This window comes from Neoarius graeffei, chromosome 1 (genome assembly GCF_027579695.1).
Source record: "Neoarius graeffei isolate fNeoGra1 chromosome 1, fNeoGra1.pri, whole genome shotgun sequence".
Taxonomy (NCBI): Eukaryota; Metazoa; Chordata; class Actinopteri; order Siluriformes; family Ariidae; genus Neoarius; species Neoarius graeffei.
Window position 1 is genome coordinate 113,348,635 of NC_083569.1, and position 20,874 is coordinate 113,369,508.

General features: G+C 41.9%; 1 protein-coding gene across 1 annotated transcript in view; it reads left to right on the forward strand.

Moving 5' to 3' along the window:
- The window catches only part of LOC132885950 (cell adhesion molecule DSCAM-like), a 172,694-nt gene that overhangs the window by 83,417 nt on the left and 68,403 nt on the right, over positions 1-20,874 (forward strand). The window contains exons 7-8 of the mRNA XM_060920484.1: positions 3,421-3,456; positions 15,204-15,482. Coding sequence (XP_060776467.1) covers positions 3,421-3,456; positions 15,204-15,482 — 315 coding nt within the window. The remainder of the gene's footprint in view (positions 1-3,420; positions 3,457-15,203; positions 15,483-20,874) is intronic.

Consider the following 20,874-nt stretch of genomic DNA (forward strand, 5'->3'; position numbering starts at 1 on the left):
GTCACTTTGCTTTGACCTAGAAATTCCCTGTTACTTGGGACTTCCCACAAATGTGACTGTTTTAGGACTCTTGCGTCATGCACACTCCCTGGAAAGCCAACACACACATCCCAAAAAAAACCTCTGCCATCTACAACCGCTTGCAGAACAACTGAATGCCATCCCTTCCGGTTGTAGTAGTCTCGGGGATACTGTTCTGGTGCTATAATGGGAATGTGGCTTCCATCTATTGCACCAACACACTGGCCACCGGCGGTGAATACAGGACCATCAGCCATCTTTTTGGAGTAGGCGTGAGCACCGTCTTTAATTGCGTTCAGAATTTCTGTAACACAGTCATCAAGGTGCTGCTCCCTGCCCACATTACATGCCCTGATGCTGAGAGGTTAGTGGAAATGGCTGCTCTCTTTCAGAGTCGTTGGAGAGTGCCACAGCTTCCAGATGGCAATAGCCACCCGCTTCTGGTTTGGGACACACAAACGGTAATTTGTGTTCCTTCTCCCCAAGACATGCCTCACCTGACTGCAGATATACTCAAACGACTCTCGGGACACATGGAAATTCTGCACGAACTGGTGAAAGGTGAAATCAGGAACAATTGTGTCCCACCAGTAGCGAGATCTTGGGTGTGCCCAGACAACATGTGATCTCCGCCTTGCCATCAGTCGCAAGATTACCTGTAAAGAGAAAAATGTATAGGTAAATAAACATGTTGTGTGGAGAGTCATCAATACTCAAACAAATATTCATCATGGTACTTAACTCTTGTGCCTCTTTTTCCCCTTAGATTAGAGTGGGATGTGTATTGAGAAATAAATGTGCATGTGTGAGTGTTGGAAACGTAAGTGTTACATTTACTTGTGGAGTTAATGTACAACACATTTGCCATACTTTATATTCTACTGACCTTATTATATTTCTATATGTATGAACACAGTCAAAATAATAAAGAAAATTAACAAATGACAAGCCAAAAATGTCCTTAGTGAGGCATAAGGGTTAAAGAAACGAGGTTAAACGTAAATCATTCACTTGTATTTCCATGCAGTTTGTTTACATTCACTTCAGTCAGTTAAGTTCATTACAGAGCTAAGCATCCTCATATCTACCGCTGTGGTAGATATGAGTGGCGACTTAAAAATCACCAGTAATATGTTTGTGAATTTGTGACGATTCCAGCAGAGACATAACACCGGCTAACGTTAGCTCATAACAAAGGCTAACATAACCATCTCACATTCAGTGTAAGGATAAGAGTCAAAACGTTATTAGGTTATTACCTGTCTCCTAGAACATAATCACCGTCCAATCAAAACCTGTCGATCAACGCAAACATATTGGATCTGCCGTTTTCTGATCCCAATAAAGCACCATAAAGCCAGAAGCAGTAGCTGTACAAACGCAAAGTCATCCATTGTTGTTGTTGTTGTTGTTGCTGCTTCTTCTTCTCCGTGGTGTTGTTGCTTCGATGTTCGTGCCAAGGTTTATGCAAACGCAGTGACGTAACTGACGTATACAGTGACGTAATGACGTGGCTCCCCTTAGCACCCCGAGCTATGGAAAAGCAAACTGGTTCTCAGCTGGCTCGCAAGTTGAACGAGTTGTGAACCAGCACCAGCCCCGAACCAGCCCTAGAACTGATTTGGTGGAAAAGGGGCATCTGTAAGGAGCTTAATATATGGCACATTGTAATTATCATAGTTTATAGGCTGGGGGCAGCTAAGTCCCCAAGTCAGGGTGTCAGCTATGAATCTGAGTGAATTGAGTGAATTCGGGTCTTGTTCATCTCCAAAAGGCCACCCCAAAATCCACCAGAATGCAGGAAATCACATCAACCAAATCCAACATTTTCTGGGTGGGCGGTATCCCTGAAATGAATTTTGGCAGGTTGGGATGTCTGTAAAGTGTTCTTGTGAGTTTATGTATTACCTCCCTCTCACAAGTGATCTGTCTTAAACGTTTATGCTTAAACAGACACTCTTACTTTATTTCCACTTTTTCTTTCAGTTGAACTGTTTTGATATTTACTACTCTATTTATAAACCAACACAGAAGAACAATAATAATACACACATGAATTGGGCTTCTGAGAAACTACGTACAGAAATAAATATCTTTCACACTTGGATAGTCTGGCATGGTGGTGTAGTGGTTAGCACTATCGCCTCACAGCAAGAAGGTTCTGGGTTTGAGCCCAATGGCTGATGGGGGCCTTTCTGTGTGGAGTTTGCATGTTCTCCCTATGTCTGTGTGAGTTTCCTCCGGGTGCTCCGGTTTCCCCCACAGTCCAAAGACATGCAGGTTAGGTTAACTTGTGACTCTAAATTGACTGTAGGTGTGAATGTGAGTGTGAATGGTTGTCTGTGTCTATGTGTCAGCCCTGTGATAACCTGGCTACTTGTCCAGGGTGTACCCTGCCTTTCGCCCGTAGTCAGCTGGGATAGGCTCCAGCTTGCCTGTGACCCTGTAGAAGGATAAAGCGGCTAGAGATAATGAGATGAGATGAGATGAATGTTATTATGTTTGAATGTGTACCCCACCTCTCACCCATAGTCAGCTGGGATAAGCTCCAGCTTGCCCACGACCCTGCACAGGATAAGCAGCTACAGATAATGGATGGATGGATTGACTTAGATGGCCACATAATTTTGAAACTAACATTCATAAATATCCCAGCAATGCTTTGAAAATTAAACACTAAACTCAAAGGAGCTTGAAGTTGGATGAAAGATGAGCGACCTAGAAATTGTAGCTTGTCAAGCTTTAAGCTTCTCTTGATTTAATGCAGTGCAGTCTCTACTGTGCGCTCTTTTTTGTATGTGAGAGTTTGAGAAAAACAAAAAGTATTGAAGATTTTTTCTGGAAAGAGGAAGGAAGAGCAGATACAGTGCCTGTACACACTAAAAGAGAAGTTAAAGATCTGGGATACACTCATCCTCTCTTTCTTTCCTTGTAGTGTGATTGAAAGCGAGAAACCACAGGAAGTGTTGAGACTTGAACACGCACCACACCTCATTCAGTCAGTCATTAGAGTTACAGGATGGAGCTCAGTCCACTCCCGGTGATGCTCTGTAAGTAAATGTTGTCTTTGTGTCTTCATTAGAGTGAGTGGTGGGGTATAAAGTTCTCCATCTGCAGTCTGAATGTCCTGAGTGATGAGTTTGTGTCATTAGGACATGGGTTTATGTCCCAGTGCTGAGATTATCACACTTTTAATCATAATATTTGCTTTAAATAAAGCAATTTTCATTCAATAAAGGCATTAATGAGCAGAATAGTGACTTTTGTATTTCTTACAGCTGGTAGTTTAGATTTTCTGAATAAGATTGAATCTTTTGTGTCTACAGTGTACTGTTTCCATGAACATACTGAATAATTTTCAGATTTACGTCATGTTTTCTTTTTCTGTTCCCTTTTTAGTGCTGGTTTCACTGATACCAGTGGCCCATGTTCAAGGTGATTTATACTGTATACACTTGATCCTTTATATTGTGTAAATTTCTTCTTTCTAATGGGGCTATAAAGGTTGTGTAGAATTTGTTACTATCTGATTAATAATCATTCACAAGAATTATGTTCATTTCAGATAAATAATGGTAATAAAATAAGAAAACAATGACCAACAAAAATTCTGACGTGAATACATAGTTTTACATGAGTTTCACTGTGGTTCTTTAATTTGACATAAAAATCCCTTTACTTTAGAGATGCATCAATACTGGAACTAAAAATGCTCCAGTATGAACAGACAAAGCCAGGTGATCCCATGTGACATGAGCTTAGTGTATGTTGTTGCACTAATGAACAGATGACACAAAACAACAATGATGTGGACGTACTTCACAAACTATGATCCCAGCAAAACCAGTGACTGTATATATGGGTTGTCATAGTAACAGAGATTTAAAAGTAAAGCCAAAATTGTCTCTGAGGCCTTCTAGTGGCTGGCTGCAGTACAGTTGTTACCCCGCCCATTTCTATGTTACTCTATGGGAAAAGTGTCAAACTTCCATTTTAAGTTAAATCTCACCCCAATTATTTTCAGCAACAGTGCTGTCATTTTTATAAATGGACCCTGAGATCTACCTCAAAATCTTATCTCATGATCAATGAATTTTATTGGTGTTATTTGGTGATAAAACAGGGTGTGGTTGATGAGCTGATCACAGGCGATTGCTCTAAGACAACGAGGGAGGCTCAGCCTCCTCTAAAAATGATGAACATCATGTAGGATGAATTGCGCTAGGCTTATGTTATAGCCGACCTTATAACATTGCTATTTCAGATCCAGAATCATAGAAATATATGTGCTCAACCCATCTACAGTGCGAAATCATTCCGTTATAACTTTCCCCAGTTCGCCTACTGTGTGCGTGAGTTTTTCCCCCTCGTGACAGCGCGATGCAGCCCAGCCTCAGTGGACTTCAATGGCATTTGGGAGCTATGCGCTTTTCAATCTCAAAATGCAAGACGATTATTGGACAAATACTGCGAAAACACGGTCCGCCCCATGGACTCCCAGCCTCACAGTGGACTTCAATGGCATTTGGGAGCTATGCGCTTTTCAATCTCAAAATGCAAGACGATTATTGGACAAATACTGCGAAAACACCCGCCCCATGGACTCCCAGCCTCACAGTGGACTTCAATGGCATTTGGGAGCTATGCGCTTTTCAATCTCAAAATGGAAGACGGTTATTGGACAAATACTGCGAAAACGTCCGCCCCACGGACTCCCAGCCTCACACTGGGAGGGACATGGCAGTTTCCGCGAGGAGACTGGTGATTGGTGAAAGCGGCCGGATATTTTCTTTAATTGACAGCTCGTTTCAAATATAGACAGGCAGCGGTGAATTTCAGTTCAGTCCCATGCGGATTCGCAAGTGGTGTGGTGTATTGTAAGAGATCAGCTTACATTTCGATTTCATTCATTACATACGGTTTCTACCAGCTTTTTTAGTTTGTATATATTTTCATTGTAAATAAAGTGTATAGTGTTGTCAAGTTTGCTATCTTAGTTCCAGAAATTTCGTTTATTTGAGTGACTGAACTTGAACTTGAGGGGGCTAGTCAGCTAGCAAGAAAGCTGCGCACGGATGCCAAGCATTGCTGATTTAATTTTGGCGAAACCATTTGCCAGTCTTCCTTTCGAGGAAAAAATTAAAGTTAAAGAGCAGGGTAGACCAATGCCTCAAATTGACTTGGTCAAAAAGGTAGGGAATAATACTCGTTCCTTTCAGCTCTCCTGGTACGAGAAAGTGAATTGGCTAACAGCAAGTGACCCACATCAACAACAGTAAATAGGCTACTTTAGTAATATGTCATGGATGGACCAAAAATATAGAATCTATTTAAAATGTTTATGCTGAGTATATTATATTGGAATATATATTTTTCTGGATATGAATTAAACACAGCTACAATTTGGAAAACATTTTTAAACAAAAACACAGCCGAGAACATTTCACACTACAGACCTGGATTAAAAGTGAAGGGTTATCAAAATTGTCAATAAAACATTTCTCAGTCAAAATAAGTAAAATATAGGGAAAGTGTCATTGAATGAAATGTGTGGCACCCAGCTCTATGTTTGGCTCCCCAAGGTCAGTGCTTGTGCCTATTCCAGAACACTCTGTTGTTACTGCTGAGGTTCCTGACAAAGATCTGCTTTCAATAATGATCAATTTTTAAACAACATGCCACAATTTTAAAATATAAAATGTTAAAATATACCCCCCCAACACCACCATCATGTATATTGGACAGTAGGCTAATGGACCAAAAGAGCCTGTTATTTCACTTTGTGACCCTGCCAACAATCAGCCAGATCAGAGGCAAGAGTATGGGCAAAATTGATGTATTTTTTCTTTTTTCTTTTAAAATCTGGAAATATCGTAACCGACCAGCCTCCCCTGCTTGAAAGACTACCAGCCGCCACTGGAGCTGATTGACAGTTTTGGACATGACAGTCGAGCCTCATGAACACACATTCACTTTCCAACACACACCTGAATCTCTTTACAGTTCTGCAGCAAAGTCATGTCCTGTTCTGCTGTAAACTCTTCTAACAGACCCTCAGCAGGAAATTCTCTGCAGTTTTTCAGTATGTTGCTCATTCTGATCTCTAAGCAAGCTTATTGTACTGACATTATAACTAGCAAACATGAGTGAATGAAGTGATGGGATAAACCAAGGCAGATAACACGAGCAAAATTTCAAAGCAATTTTTTTTAATTGACTGTATGATCTTAGCAAACACTCAAAGTAGCTTGGGAAGGTCAAAAGGTCTGATTTGTGTACCAGCCATCAGGATTTTCTAGATTATTAAATACTTTTGAATATAAGGTCTGAATTTTAGATTTGAGATGCACCTCATGACAATAATCACGACAGCAGAGGAAAGTTCCCTTAGAGACAGAGTCCGTCAGTGTGTTCAGGGATTTTTATGCACAGTGACATTAAACATTTTACAGTTTGACTTGGAAACTTGACAGAGATTTTTTGGCTCTTGTATCTCGTGTATGTTGTTTTTAAATGTTCTGGATGTCCATAAGATACACAGTGAGTGTGCTGCTGCTTCTGAAGGTACAAAGTATAAACCAGATCCCTCTGCTTCACATCAGGCCAAATCACACCACACCAGAGTTTTTATTTTTATTTATTTTTTCTATAACAGCACTTCTCACTTGCCTGGTAAGTCAGGACAGGGAATATTTCTGTGGGTTTTACTCAGATATGTTCCACATGAACATGTTACTGATGTAATAAAATGTTACAGTCAGTCTAAATTCTAAACCTGGATATTTTTTAAAGTATTGGGTGGTTAAAGCTTGCAGATGCAGAAAATTCATAATGTCCATTTGCCCCCCACCCCCAAAATTTGTCAACATTTGGTTCAATACTAACAAGGTAACAAATTTTATTGTCTGTATCAAGAGGTGTCAAAACTATTTACTCATATTCAGTCTGTAAAAATGGCATTGATGCATGCCTAGTTTATGTCTAATTAAATAATTCATAGTGTTGTTTAAAATGACTATTTCCACCTCTGCACACTTGGGAATTACTTTAGTATATTTTAACAAATCATTATTATTATTATTGTAACAGAGTATATTACATTATCTTTATTTTGTTTGTATTTTGTTTTATACAGCAGTCTCACATAACATTTTGTTAAGGGCCTTGAGGAAATTGGTTCCGGGCTTTGATGGCTGTAGTAGCCATCCCGGCTACTGGAGAAATGCTGGGGTCCTTGACGTGGCGAAGATGGGGGTGAGCTGGGGTAGCATCGTCCCCTTTGGTCTGGGGATTGATGGTGGTGAGAATACCCCTGCTCCGGCGAGAAGCCACGCCTTGGTGGCTTCCAGTAAACTTCCAGTAGCTTACTGGCTTCCAGTAAGCTACAGAATTGACTTTAAAGGAGTACGCCACCCCCAGGTGAAATTGAGTCAGTCCCTGCAGTCCCTAGAGTTGGATGAGTGAGCCAAAGCGTTTTGTAGCCGACCCAGCCATTGCCCTGATCTAGAAACGCCCCAGTTAGCTTTAGCTTAACGTAGTCGCTGTAATCCGGCGTGTCCAGCTAGCATGTCGTTGCAAAAGTGAATCAAATAACTCAAGATTTTTTATAATTATTTCTCATGACCTGTACATTCACATTGAGTACACATATCAATGCAAATTAACACGAAGAGATTTACTAGACCAATTTATATATGGAACTATTTTCGGCCACAGCACAGGCAATGCACCGCTGCAGGCGCAAAGACACCACGCAGCACTTGAAAACCCTCAACTTCCGTTAATACACCAGCGTGACTACTAAGTTCTCTGCTACTAGGCTGACACTGACAGGTGTGCTTTCTCGAGTTGTAATGGCGATGAATACGGAAGATTACACGACAGACGAAGATGATGACTTCGACTACCAAGATCCAAGACCCTACCTTTTCGAACCTGAGCTCACTGAAGAGGAGTTGCGTGCTTTGGATCGGGGAAGAGAGGACGTTGCGACTAGTCAAGGCGAGTCGGATGAGAGAACGAGAGCAAACACGAGCTGGTGGTGTGAGTGTGGAGTGTGCCAACCCATGCCGACTGAAATGGAGTGTTTGTGCTGTGCAGAATGGGATAAAATACTGCCATCGATGGTGAGCAACGCTCCCGAAGAGGAGCGTGACCGCACTTGTGTCACTGCTACCGACGACTTCTCAGCAATGATCCATCCTGTGCATTCCTCAGTTTTTTTCTTCCGGCGCGATAAAGTGAACTGGAAAAGAAACAACACACCGAGTGGACCCAATGGACAACTGTCCACAGAGTAAGTAAAAAAAATGCATTATTATTTTACGGTGAAGTTCAACATGCATTAGACCGATAGCTACTTATAGAGTTGCTGTTTTCACAGGCAATACAGATTGGTGTCCTATCGTGTTGTGTTGGAGTGGGCCCTAAAGGGAGAGACACTGGGCAAAGGGAATCGAACGCCATTGCCATCATGTGTGATTGCATCAATCCGACAGAACTTTCCATCAGAGTCTGGTATTTACGTTGGATTTCAAGAGGTGCAGGAGGCAATGGATATACCCTAATTATTAGCCTTTTATGGCTGTGTAAAATCTTACTGTACAAATCTGTACAAATAATAACTATACTGTCTATACTGTTTTGTTGTAACCAAGTAATGTAGGCCCTATCTGTATCTGTAAGTAGATAAAACTGCTTTTACTGCAAAACTATACCTGAGTCTCTACACATACCAATAAAACAAAACATGAAGAGAACACAGACAATTATTTATTTTCTTACAAACATGTAGAAAAGGGAACATGTATATAACATTGAGATACAAAATAAACATTTGCCTTCATGGAAAGTCTTTGTAAATATGTGTATCTTTTCTTGATACATCCTCTATTCTTTGAATATGTAAGGTTACTTTTGGTGTAATCCAATATTGCCTCTACAACATGTGATAAAACTGCTTTTACTGCAGAACTGCTAAACCAATGACTACACACATGCTTATCAATAATGCTAACAAAGCATGTAAGTGAGTTTCACATGTAGGAAAAGAAAAAAATTGTTGAAGACTAGGATGAGACTTTGAAGCGTGAAGTGTGGCCTTTCATGATGTCCTCCTTGCTGGGTCTTGGCAGACCGATGTTTGCTGCCAGGTGAGGAACTTGAACGTGTGATGATGGGTCTCTGTATTTTATGGAGGGGTCCAGCCTTCTTCGGATGACTCCTTCCATAAGCTCATTTCTGAACTTTTGGGTGGTGTCCACGTAAACAGGCTTGGCAATCCATTGTTTTGATTGTTTTTGATAGACAATGTTGTCTTTTGCGGCCTGTAATTAGAACATTAGTGAATGATTTCTGGTGATTTCATCAGGTGGATAGCCATTATTATTGGCCTTTTATAACAGATCCAGCACTTCTTTTTCTGGGTAAAACATCAATTTGGACAGATACAATTACTTTAGCATTTAGAATCGGTCTTGTTGGCCAAGTGTATTTACACACACACACACACACACACACACACACACACACACACACACACACACACAAGGAATTTGGTCTCTGCATTTGACCCATTCATGAATTAGTTAAATACACAGTGAGGGTGAAGAACACACCAACCCAGGGCAGTGGGCTGCCTGCTTCAGCGGTGCCCAGGGAGCAGTGAGAGATTAGGTGCACTTTCTCTCATGCCAACCTCCTGGCTGTCCAGAAAGGCTTGTTGAGCTTCCTGTGGTAGAGGAGGAGGGGGTCGAGTAGGAGACAAAACTTGTGTCTGCTGGATCAGCAGCTGGCTCTGAGGTCATGCTGATGTCGAAGGCAGATGTTGCGCTGATATCCATCTCCGCCTGTGCTGTGTCGTGTGGCTCCTGTTGTTGACAAATCAACATATTCCATCAAATTTTCAGTACAGTATAACATTAGAATTTGTATTTTATAATCAATCTTGATGGGCAAGCAATTTTGTCACTGCATTTGACCCAATCGTGAATTAGTGAAACACACAGTGAGGGTGAAGAACACAATAACCCTGTAGCCTGCTACAGCAGTGCCCGGGGAGCAGTGAGGGGTTGGGTGCCTTGCTCAAGGTCACTTCAGCTGTGGTCCACTGGTTAGGGACCAGCAACCCTTTGGGTCTAAGTTTGAACCAGTAAGCCACGGCTTCCCCCACACACGTTAGTCACCTCACAAAAAACTGTAACTTACACAATCTTCTAACAGCTCTATAACTACATTTGTGCTTTACTGTAATTGTAATCTAGACATAATGGATCCAAGATACTGGACATCCAAGTTTGCCACTCACATCAAATGTTAGACCTCTTCTTGGACTGCACACAGTAGTCAGCGTGGACAAAGATGCTGTGCCCTACAAAAGGAATAGATGCATGTAATAACGACTTTCTGGTGACATGGCACAGTACCTGTAAAAACAGCATGAGAAAAGGTTCTTTAGCCTACCGGTTGTGTCCATGTGGGTGCAAGGTCAGACAGTGACTTGGTGCATGTTGCCTGTGCACAAGTTGTTTGTAGAAAAGGTAATGGAGCCTTGAAGTCCAGAGTTCTGGATTTCTGAGGAGTAGACTGAGGTACACCCGCAAAAAGAGTGAAGGAATCCTCCACTTCTGGTGTGTCTTGTACATCTTCCTGTACATCACTGAGCTCACCCTGATAAATGGTTGATATAATGCAACTAAAATGATTACTCCATGAAGACACAACCTTTTGAATAAAGTACAGGAAAAGTACAGGAAGGCAGTGTACTGTTGGATAGCTGCCATTCATTACAGCAAGTGTAAAGAAGTATCACAGGTTAGGCTAATTAGTATTGTTTATGTGACGTTAGCCTAAACAAAGATCAAACACTCATTTTGACATGGAAAGAATGGATGCTACAAATTAGCCACTGTATTAGCTAGGTTGGTTGGGGACTGATTTGAGGATTTTGCCTACAGTCTTGAGAGTTGGTATGAATGCCCATGTACTAACGTTATGTCAGTTGGGTAAAAATCTTTGGTTGGATGGTCTATTACATAAACTTTACATGAACAGTGACTTCTTTGCAACCTTCTTATCAAACTTTGCAGTACACGCGAGTCAACAGATCAATTCTATGCTGTAACCAAGCCCCACAATTATTTCATGCCACAGGTAACAGTAAAAGGTAAACTCGTCGTATTGTCAATAGAGTGAAACGGTGATGAAGTTATACAATAAAACTGGAAGCAACAATGTGAGTCGGACTAACGGGAAGTTTCAGTGATAACGTTAGCAATGTATAACCCAAGGAAGGAGGGATAGAAATTATACTTACAGGCATGGATGATGAACTCTGTTCTGCCTCTGTACTGAAAATGGATGGAACGGCCGTATCCTTCAGATGTAGCAACACCTTTCTCATAGCATACTGCATTTTTTCTTTGTAGTCCTCCGGTTTGAAATGCTCATCGCAAACATGATATTGATTGATTTTATCCACTGGTGTTGTTGCAGGAATGCCGAGGGCTGCAAGCCAAAGATTTCTTTGTTCCACTGGTTTTGGAATTCTGTGAAACATTATGTTCGTGTACGTCCTCTGCTTGTTATTGCAGCCCTTCACACAGCAAATAACCATTTTTCCTCAGTAGATGTGAAACTAACTTCAAACTACTTACGTAACAACCTTACTACAACTTCTTCTCTTCTCCTCTTACCGCAACTACATGCTGGTAACACTGGTGTATAGAGATCTTGCAGTCACGTGACCGGAAAGTACACAACCGCCATCTTGTCGGTCAAAAACACCGCTGAATAATGCTGCACTCGTGTGCAGAATGGATCAATTTCAACCGACGGACTACACGGCTCATTTTTCTAATGAACAGATAACTAGATATATGTCTAAAATAAACGATCTACAGTTTTGTGACCCTTATGGCTTACCGGACAGAGTTTTCACGACCGGATTTTGAACTGTCAGCGGAACACCCGGTCGTGTATAATTACCTCATTAACTTTCCCTCGCTGTTCAGTGGTGAAGCGCTGTGTGCCTATAAATCTCTGGACAGTTATCTTTACAGAAATTCAGGATTTGTCAGCGACTCAGATGTGGCATCTTGTAAACAAGAATCCTCATTGGATGGGTAAGTCACTTAAGTATTGAGTATAGCACTGACCAGCCGATTATAGAATAGAATAAGGTAATTCCAAATCGTCCGTCTTGTTTACATGGATCTGGCGTTGGAGAGGTAGAGGCTTGGCAGTGGAGGTTTGAGTGGCTGTTTTCTGAGCTTAGTCAACAGGCCGGCTCTGCCTGCAGCCTCGCTTTTGCTTCCGCTCCCGGCACCGCCTCCTTCGCTTTGCTTCCAATAACAATCCACGGAGACCCCGCTGGTCTCGCTATCTCGTCCGGACTGTTTTTTTTTTTTTTTCTCATCCGGAATGTTGTGCATGCGATGGAAATCACTACAAACCGTCATTTTCTGCTGGAAACCAATGTCCAGTAAGTCCATACGGTTGTAGTGGATATTGAAGTCCGGTACAGACGAACAACACGCAAAAATACACACAAAAAAACATAAAAAACATGCACAGGTAGGGAGAGCTTGTTGCCGCAGCCGTTGTAGTAGAATTGTATATAGTAGGGTTTTCCAGAAGAAAAGGTAGAAGTAAAAGCAGAAGTAGACCCAGAAGTAGAAGTAGAAGGCGGAATATGGCATTTGACCGACAAGATGGCGTCTATCACAATCTGGATCGGCTGTGACGTCACATGCAAGTGCTCCATTGACGGAAGTTGTGGTGCTGCGTGGTGTCTTTGCGCCTGCAGCGGTGCTTTGCCTGTGCCGTGGCCGAAAATAGTTCCAGATATATATTGGTCTAGTAAATCCCTTCGTGTTAATTTGCATTGATATGTGTACTCGATGTGAATGTACAGGTCATGAGAAATAATTATAAAAAATCTTGAGTTATTTGATTCACTTTTGCAATGACAATGCTATCTGGACATGCCGGATTACAGCAACTACGCTAAGCTAAAGCTAACCGGGGTGTTTCTAGATCAGGACAATGGCTGGGTCAGCTACAAAATGCTTTGGCTCACTCATCCAACTCTAGGGACTGCAGGGACTGACTCAATTTCACCTGGGGGTGGCGTACTCCTTTAAAGTATTGCTGCTGGTGTACAAATCTCTAAATGGTACAGGGCAACAATTACCTCTCTGACATGTTGCAGCAGCCTAACCCAATCAGATCTACCAGATCGCAGCAGCAAAATTTACTGGTAAAACCTGATGTTAAAACAAAGTGTGGTGAAGCAGCTTTTAGCTACTATGCAGTACAGCGATGGAACCAACTCCCAGAGGACATTAAAAATGCTCCTGCTGTTGGCAGCTTCAAATCTAGACTAAAGACCAAGCTGTTTTCAGATGCTTTCTGTTAACTGATTAATATTGTCATCTTTACATGTTTTAAACTTTCTTAACTTTTACAGTCTCTGCATGTTTTAAACTTTATTTAACTTTTAATCTATTTTATTCTGCTGTTTTTTACTGAACTTTTACTTCATTTTATTATTTTATTTCTACTATTGTTTAATTCTTATTATTTTTCTTCCCCATTTATTTTATGTAATTTTATTTTCTATTGTTTACTGTTTTGCTTTTACTTCTGTAAAGCACATTGAACTGCCACTGTGTATGAAATGTGCTATATAAATAAACTTGCCTTGCCTTGCCAGCACAATGTTGATGTCTCTGCGGTGATGCATGCGGAAAGAAGTGTGAAGCTGCTCTTCCTCGCTGATGAGGGGACCATTCTGGTGAGCGCTGGCGCTGCCTGAAGTCCTCATGCCTGGATGGTGAAGACTTGTGTCCTTTTAAGTCGGTCACTGCCAACCTCAAGGTCTGGACTTCCACTGACAGTTGTTTGATTGCTGATAATACATCAGGGGTTTGGTCTGAGGATGCTGCTGCTTTGGTGGACACCATTGCTGTGAGGTGTGCAACTGGTTGTGAGCCGGTGTTAGAACTTGAAATAGTGGTGGCTGCATTCTGTGGTTGTGCAAGCCGAAGTGCTTCTTGTGCTCGCTCCCACTTACACGCCACTGCTAGGGCCTCCTCCAATGTGGTAGCCCCATGTTCGTGGCACTTCACTTGCAAAACTGGGTCTAGTGCAGCAACAAATCGTCAGAACCACTCCATAGTTATAGCCATCTTTCCATAATTTGGAAACGCTTAAAAAACTAGCCTAGTTATCTCTGCAGCAAAAACTTCAAGCGGCTCCTTCGGCATGCGCTGCCGGGCATTCAAAAAAGTCTGAAAATGTTGCAAAAACTGCTTGCCGCCAAAAACATCAGTCAGTCGGGAAACACGCGCATCATAGTCCTTCTGTGTGGCAGGTGGCAGTGATAACCAGTATGCTAAGGCATCGCCGCTTTGCCTAGTTGGCAAAATGGTAGCTAAATCCTGTTGCTGAGACGCAGGACACGCTCATACAGCAAGCTCTAATCTGGATTTCCACAGAGAAAAACTTTCTTTGTCCTTACTGTCACCGTGGGCAGCATGGTGGTGTAGTGGTTAGCACAGTTGCCTCACAGCAAGAAGGTTCCGGGTTCAAACCCAGCAGCCGGTGAGGGCCTTTCTGTGTGGAGTTTGCATGTTCTCCCCATGTTGGTGTGGGTTTCCTCCAGGTGCTCCAGTTTCCCCCACAGTCCAAAGACATGCAGTTAGGTTAATGTGGGGCGGCCTTGGGCTGAAGTGCCCTTGAGCAAGGTACCGAACCCCTGACTGCACCCCGGGCGCTGTGTGTGGCTGCCCACTGCTCTGGGTGTGTGTGCGTGTTCACTGCTTCAGATGGGTTAAATGCAGAGGATGAATTTCACTGTGCATGAAGTGTGCATGTGACAAATAAAAAGTTTTTTTAATTGAATTACACTGGACATACGCTGGTCCCCAGCAGTAGACTCACCCAGCCTTACATTAGCAGCGTCCTCGCTCCTATTTGCTTCAGTTTTTCTCCTCTCTCCCCGTGTTCCTCTTTTCTCCTCCCCCTTGGTCACTTTTCCCCTGGAACCAATGTCCTCAAGGCCCTTAACAAAATGTTATGTGAGACTGCTGTACAAAACAAAATACAAACAAAATAAAGATAATGTAATATACTCTGTTTTATTATTATTATTATTATTATTATTATTATTATTATTACAGGGAGAGTCAAAGCTGTGGTGTCCATTCAGCCTGATACACATGTGTTCATTGGAGAGGGTGTTACTCTCAGATGTGGCACACAGGGAGGAGGAGACACTCAGCGGCCATACAGCTGGTATAAGAACAATTCCACATTATCAGAGGGAAGACATATAGTCTTCAGAGACACCACAAACCCGGAGTTGTTTGTCTGGCCTGTTGGTGACTCTGAAGGTGGTTCCTACACCTGCAGAGGACAGGATTCAGAGATCAGTGATGCTGTTACACTGACTGTATCAGGTCAGTCTGTGGGGGTTTTGTTTTAATTTAATATGTTTCCATTATTTTTTAGGGTTCAGATTTTGAGCTGACAGTAACTGAGTCCCTGTTTGTTTAGTTTGTCTCATCGGCACCAGTTTCTTTCTTTCTTTTCCTTTCTCAAGTTCTAACAGAAAATGAGAGCGCCCGAAAGGGGAAACCGAGCCGAGCCGCCATTTTGAATCCTCATTCACGGCTGTAAATGCAAATGGCTTCCTCCTCGGTATACAAGTGCACTTCCATGGCAGGAAAAACATTACATTTTGCCACCTATGTAGTGCCCTATTTATACAAATAATCATTCAGGATTCAGCCATGTTTTTGCTCGACCAAAGTTATCCAGTATTATGACCTTTATATTGCATAAATAAAGCCATTTGGTGAAACTTTGAAGAAGAGATTGTACTGGTTTAAAGTTTTTACCGAACGTAATATTATGTATGAGGATAACATGGTCCAAAATGGGCCTCATTAACTAATGAGATCAAACTGTGAGCAAGTTAGAGGTTTTTAGCTTTCTGCTGAAATGTTTTATTTTATTTCTTCTTCCTCAGGGTAGTGAAACTCGCTCTCGCTGTGAACACTGTCGTTATCGCTATCCATGCTGTAAAATTAATGCTATTCTCCTGAGAAATGCTGGCAAACATTTAGGATACAGACCTGCTCGCTAGCCAATCAGAGCGCAGGATTTGGACCGCAAAAAATATATTAATGTTTATGTTAGAAATATTTATGAAAGCATTTAATGAGCACAGTGAATCTATTGCTTCTGTTGTGAAGTGAAGAGCAGCTCTGACACCTTCATCATTTCATACCAACAGAAAAACCCAAAGCGACTGTGAGAGTGAATCCTCAGAGCTCCGTCTACACTGGAGACACCATCACTCTGAGCTGTGAGCTGCAGCAGGGGACTGGATGGGAGTTTCTCTGGTCCAAATATAATCACAGGATTTGCAGTATGTGAGCACTGAAGTTAGAGACACCAACACACTCAGAGTGACAGTTGATACTGCAGGAGAAACCATGTACTGGTGTGTAGCACGCAGGCGGAACGCAAACTACAACTACTACACAGACTCCAGTGATGAAGTCAGGATTACAGCAAGAGGTACAGCTTAAATTTCCACTTTTTTCAGCAGGTTTGAAGTTAGGAGGGGTGTGAATAAAAATACTGCATAATTATAGCAATTCCATGTTATTCTATGATGTTTTAAATAATCTTGAAATAAGTTTTAAAAGGTAGGTGTTATTTGTGGTCAGTGAGGTCGAACAAGGCTCAGTAAAGTCAGTAAAACAGTTGAGTGTGTGTTTATCAGGGAGAGATTCACTCTCATATGTGAGATACAGACTGGTGGATACAGGTGATACAACTCTTATTTCACAAAATATTATCATTATAATAAACCATTCAGTGATGATGAGAAGGATGAACACATTCCTAATCTCTTATAAAGGTGTTAATACCTGTATGGAAACAGAGAAGTGCAGAAATACTCACTATAACATTATTCCATGTAACTATTGAATTCTGGATTCTGATTGGTCAAAAGGTGTTGATTAATTTTCTATAACAGCAGCTCTGACAGTGCACTCATTCGAATATGGTACTGTTTCTATAGTAACAGCTCTTTCAGAGGGACTTGTATAGTGGATGAGTCACATAATCTAAGCCCGATGATAGAGATTAAAAACATGTAATTTCACAAAACAAGAAAAAAAGGGGTGGCACGGTGGTGTAGTGGTTAGCGCTGTCGCCTCACAGCAAGAAGGTCCAGGTTCGAGCCCCATGGCCAGCGAGGGCCTTTCTGTGTGGAGTTTGCATGTTCTCCCCGTGTCCACGTGGGTTTCCTCCGGGTGCTCCGGTTTCCCCCACAGTCCAAAGACATGCAGGTTAGGTTAAGTGGTGACTCTAAATTGACTGTAGGTGTGAATGGGAGTGTGAATGGTTGTCTGTGTCTATGTGTCACCCCTGTGATGACCTGGCAACTTGTCCAGGATGTACCCCCGCCTTTCGCCCGTAGTCAGCTGGGATAGGCTCCAGCTTGCCTGTGACCCTGTAGATCAGGATAAAGCGGCTAGAGATGATGAGATGAGAAGAAAAAAAGGGTATAATTGGTATGGTGAAGTTTTTTGTTGGAAGATGTTTGTTTATTTAACTTAAGGAAGGAGTCTCCAGTGTCGGCTCACTGTAACAGTCAGAGGTAAAACTGTAGCTTTAAGTCTTCTGACAAAGACAGAGGAGGAGAACCTCTTCCAATGGTGAGTCAGTGAGCGCTGTCAGAGCTGAAATCTTCAGAGAGAGAGAGAGAGATGTGTGTTTATGTCTTCAGCTTCTCTTTTATTGGATACAAATCAGTCGCATGAGTGACGCACGGTTATTGTACGAGTGACGTGCCTCAGAAGTACTACATAAGTATTCCACACTTGCTATTTGTGCGGCCCACAAGACAGAAGTACATCTCACTTTCTACCCCTATGTGTGGTGTGCACGCAGCGCATGCGACATGAGGGGCAAGACTCTGGGTATATACAGTTCGGTCCATGTATATTTGGACACTGACACAAATTTTGTTTTTTTACCCATTTACTGAAACATATTCAAGCTATATTTAAGTAATGGACATGGACATGAAGTCCAGACTTTCAGATTTCATTTGAGGGTATCCACATTAAAATTGGATGAAGGGTTTAGGAGTTTCAGCTCCTTAACATGTGCCACCCTGTTTTTAAAGGGACCAAAAGTAATTGGACAATTGACTCAAAGGCTATTTCATGGGCAGGTGTGGGCAATTCCTTCATTATGTCATTCTCAATTAAGCAGATAAAAGGCTTGGAGTTGATTTTGAGGTGTGGTGCTTGCATTTGGAAGATTTTGCTGTGAAGAAAACATGCAGTTAAAGGAGCTCTCCATGCAGGTGAAACAAGCCATCCTTAAACTGCGAAAACAGAAAAAAACCCATCTGAGAAATTGCTACAATATTATGAGTGGCAAAATCTACAGTTTGATACATCCTGAGAAAGAAAGAAAGCACTGGTGAACTCATCAATGCAAAAAGACCTGGACGCCCACAGAAGACAACAGTGGTGGATGATCGCAGAATAATTTCCATGGTGAAGAGAAACCCCTTCACAACAGCCAACCAAGTGAACAACACTCTCCAGGAGGCAGGCGCATCAATATCCAAATCTACCATAAAGAGAAGACTGTATGAAAGTAAATAGAGAGGGTTCACTGCACGGTGCAAGCCACTCATAAGCCTCAAGAATAAAAAGTCTAGATTGGACTTTGCTAAAAAACATCTAAAAAAGCCAGCACAGTTCTGGAAGAACATTCTTTGGACAGATGAAATCAAGATCAACTTCTACCAGAATGATGGAAAGAAAAAAGTATGGCGAAGGTGTGGTACAGCTCATGATCCAAAGCATACCACATCATCTGTAAAACACGGCGGAGACAGTGTGATGGCTTGGGCATGCATGGCTGCCAGTGGCACTGGGTCACTAGTGTTATTGATGATGTGACACAGGACAGAAGCAGTCGGATGAATTCTGAGGTATTCAGAGACATACTGTGTGCTCAAATCCAGCCAAACTGATTGGTCGGCATTTCATAATACAGATGGACAATGACCCAAAACATAAAGCCAAAGCAACCCAGGAGTTTATTAAAGCAAAGAAGTGGAATATTCTTGAATGGCCAAGTCAGTCACCTGATCTCAACCCAATTGAGCATGCATTTCACTTGTTAAAGACTAAACTTCAGACAGAAAGGCCCACAAACAAACAGCAACTGAAAACTGCTGCAGTAAAGGCCTGGCAGAGCATTAAAAAGGAGGAAACACAGCATCTGGTGATGTCCATGAGTTCAAGACTTCAGGCATTCATTGCCAACAAAGGGTTGTCAACCAAGTATTAGAAATGAACATTTTATTTACGATTATTTAATTTGTCCAGTTATGTTTGAGCCCCTGAAATGAAGGGATTGTGTTTAAAAAATGCTTTAGTTCCTCACATTTTTATGCAATCATTTTGTTCAACCCACTGAATTAAAGCTGAAAGTCTGAACTTCAACTGCATCTGAATTGTTTTGTTCAAAATTCATTGTGGTAATGTACAGAACCAAAATTAGAAAAATGTTGTCTCTGTCCAAATATTTATGGACCTAACTGTATATTGGGGAGGAACCAAGGAACCAATCATGTAACAAGTAGCATTGTAGAAGGGAAGAAGACCACCTCATTTGCTGTTTTTATTTGAGTATGTATTAATTTACCATGCAAACGTCGAATAATAAAACATAAGGGAATAACGCATTTTATTACATTGTAAAAAATCCCAAATAAATAGCCCAACAGTTTGGGCATTGAAACACACTTTGACTCCGAGCTGCTGTCCTGCTCCTACTCCTGCTGAGTGGTGGGACGGGGTGTCGGGATGTCCTTGTCCTCATCACTGAGCATGGCACAATGGCCTGACAGCGATGATGGGATTGCAATGTCCTCACTTCTGGGCATCATTAGCTGAAACATACATGAAAATCAGCATATATAATATTAATTACATAAGCATATAGATACTGAAATGAATGTTTAAAGCGTATGTATTTACCTGTGAAAATCCCTCTGGCAGGGTGCTGTGCCTTCTGCCGGCTTGAAGGCAAACTTCTCCCTGTCTGTGCAGGGCTCGCCGGTGCTGCTACCATCATCGAACTTTTCCTCCTCCTCTGCTGTTTCAGGCTGGGTTACTTCACTTTTGTTCGCTTCTTCTTGGGTCCCATTTTCTAAACTTTAAACTGAAAATTAAATTTTTCCCACAAAATATCCAATGTTCTTCAGTCGAAAGACAGATGCAGAATGCTGCAGACACGCTGGTTTTATACCCACTCCTGGCTTGAGTCACACGCAAGTTATGAGTGATTGTAATGTGCTAATCACATGCATCACATGCGCTTCACAAATGCGGCCTGAACTCAGAGCGCAGGAAACTGGTAAAATGTAAGTCTCACACACTCCACCCTCACTGAACACGCACTGATCACATGCGTTAGATAGACGCTTTCCACGGGCTAACGGCACAATTTTTCCCACGCCTCGAGGAAGTCAGGTGTACAACCTGTACTTGACAAGTACTTTGCCCGTACTCCTCCCCCAAATGTTCCCCCGGGTTCACCGCGACCCTGCAGCACAGCTGTGAGCTACCAAACCCTGCGACCCATGCGTGTCCAAAATGCTTATGGGGGGTTGTGAGTGAGGCTTAACTGTACATTTTGATATCATGAGAAAAAATAAGTTCTGAAGAAAATACCTTTCTTTATTTCAAAATCAAGAAAGTCATTATATCAAGATAACAGAATTGAGAAAAGAGTAAATAAATA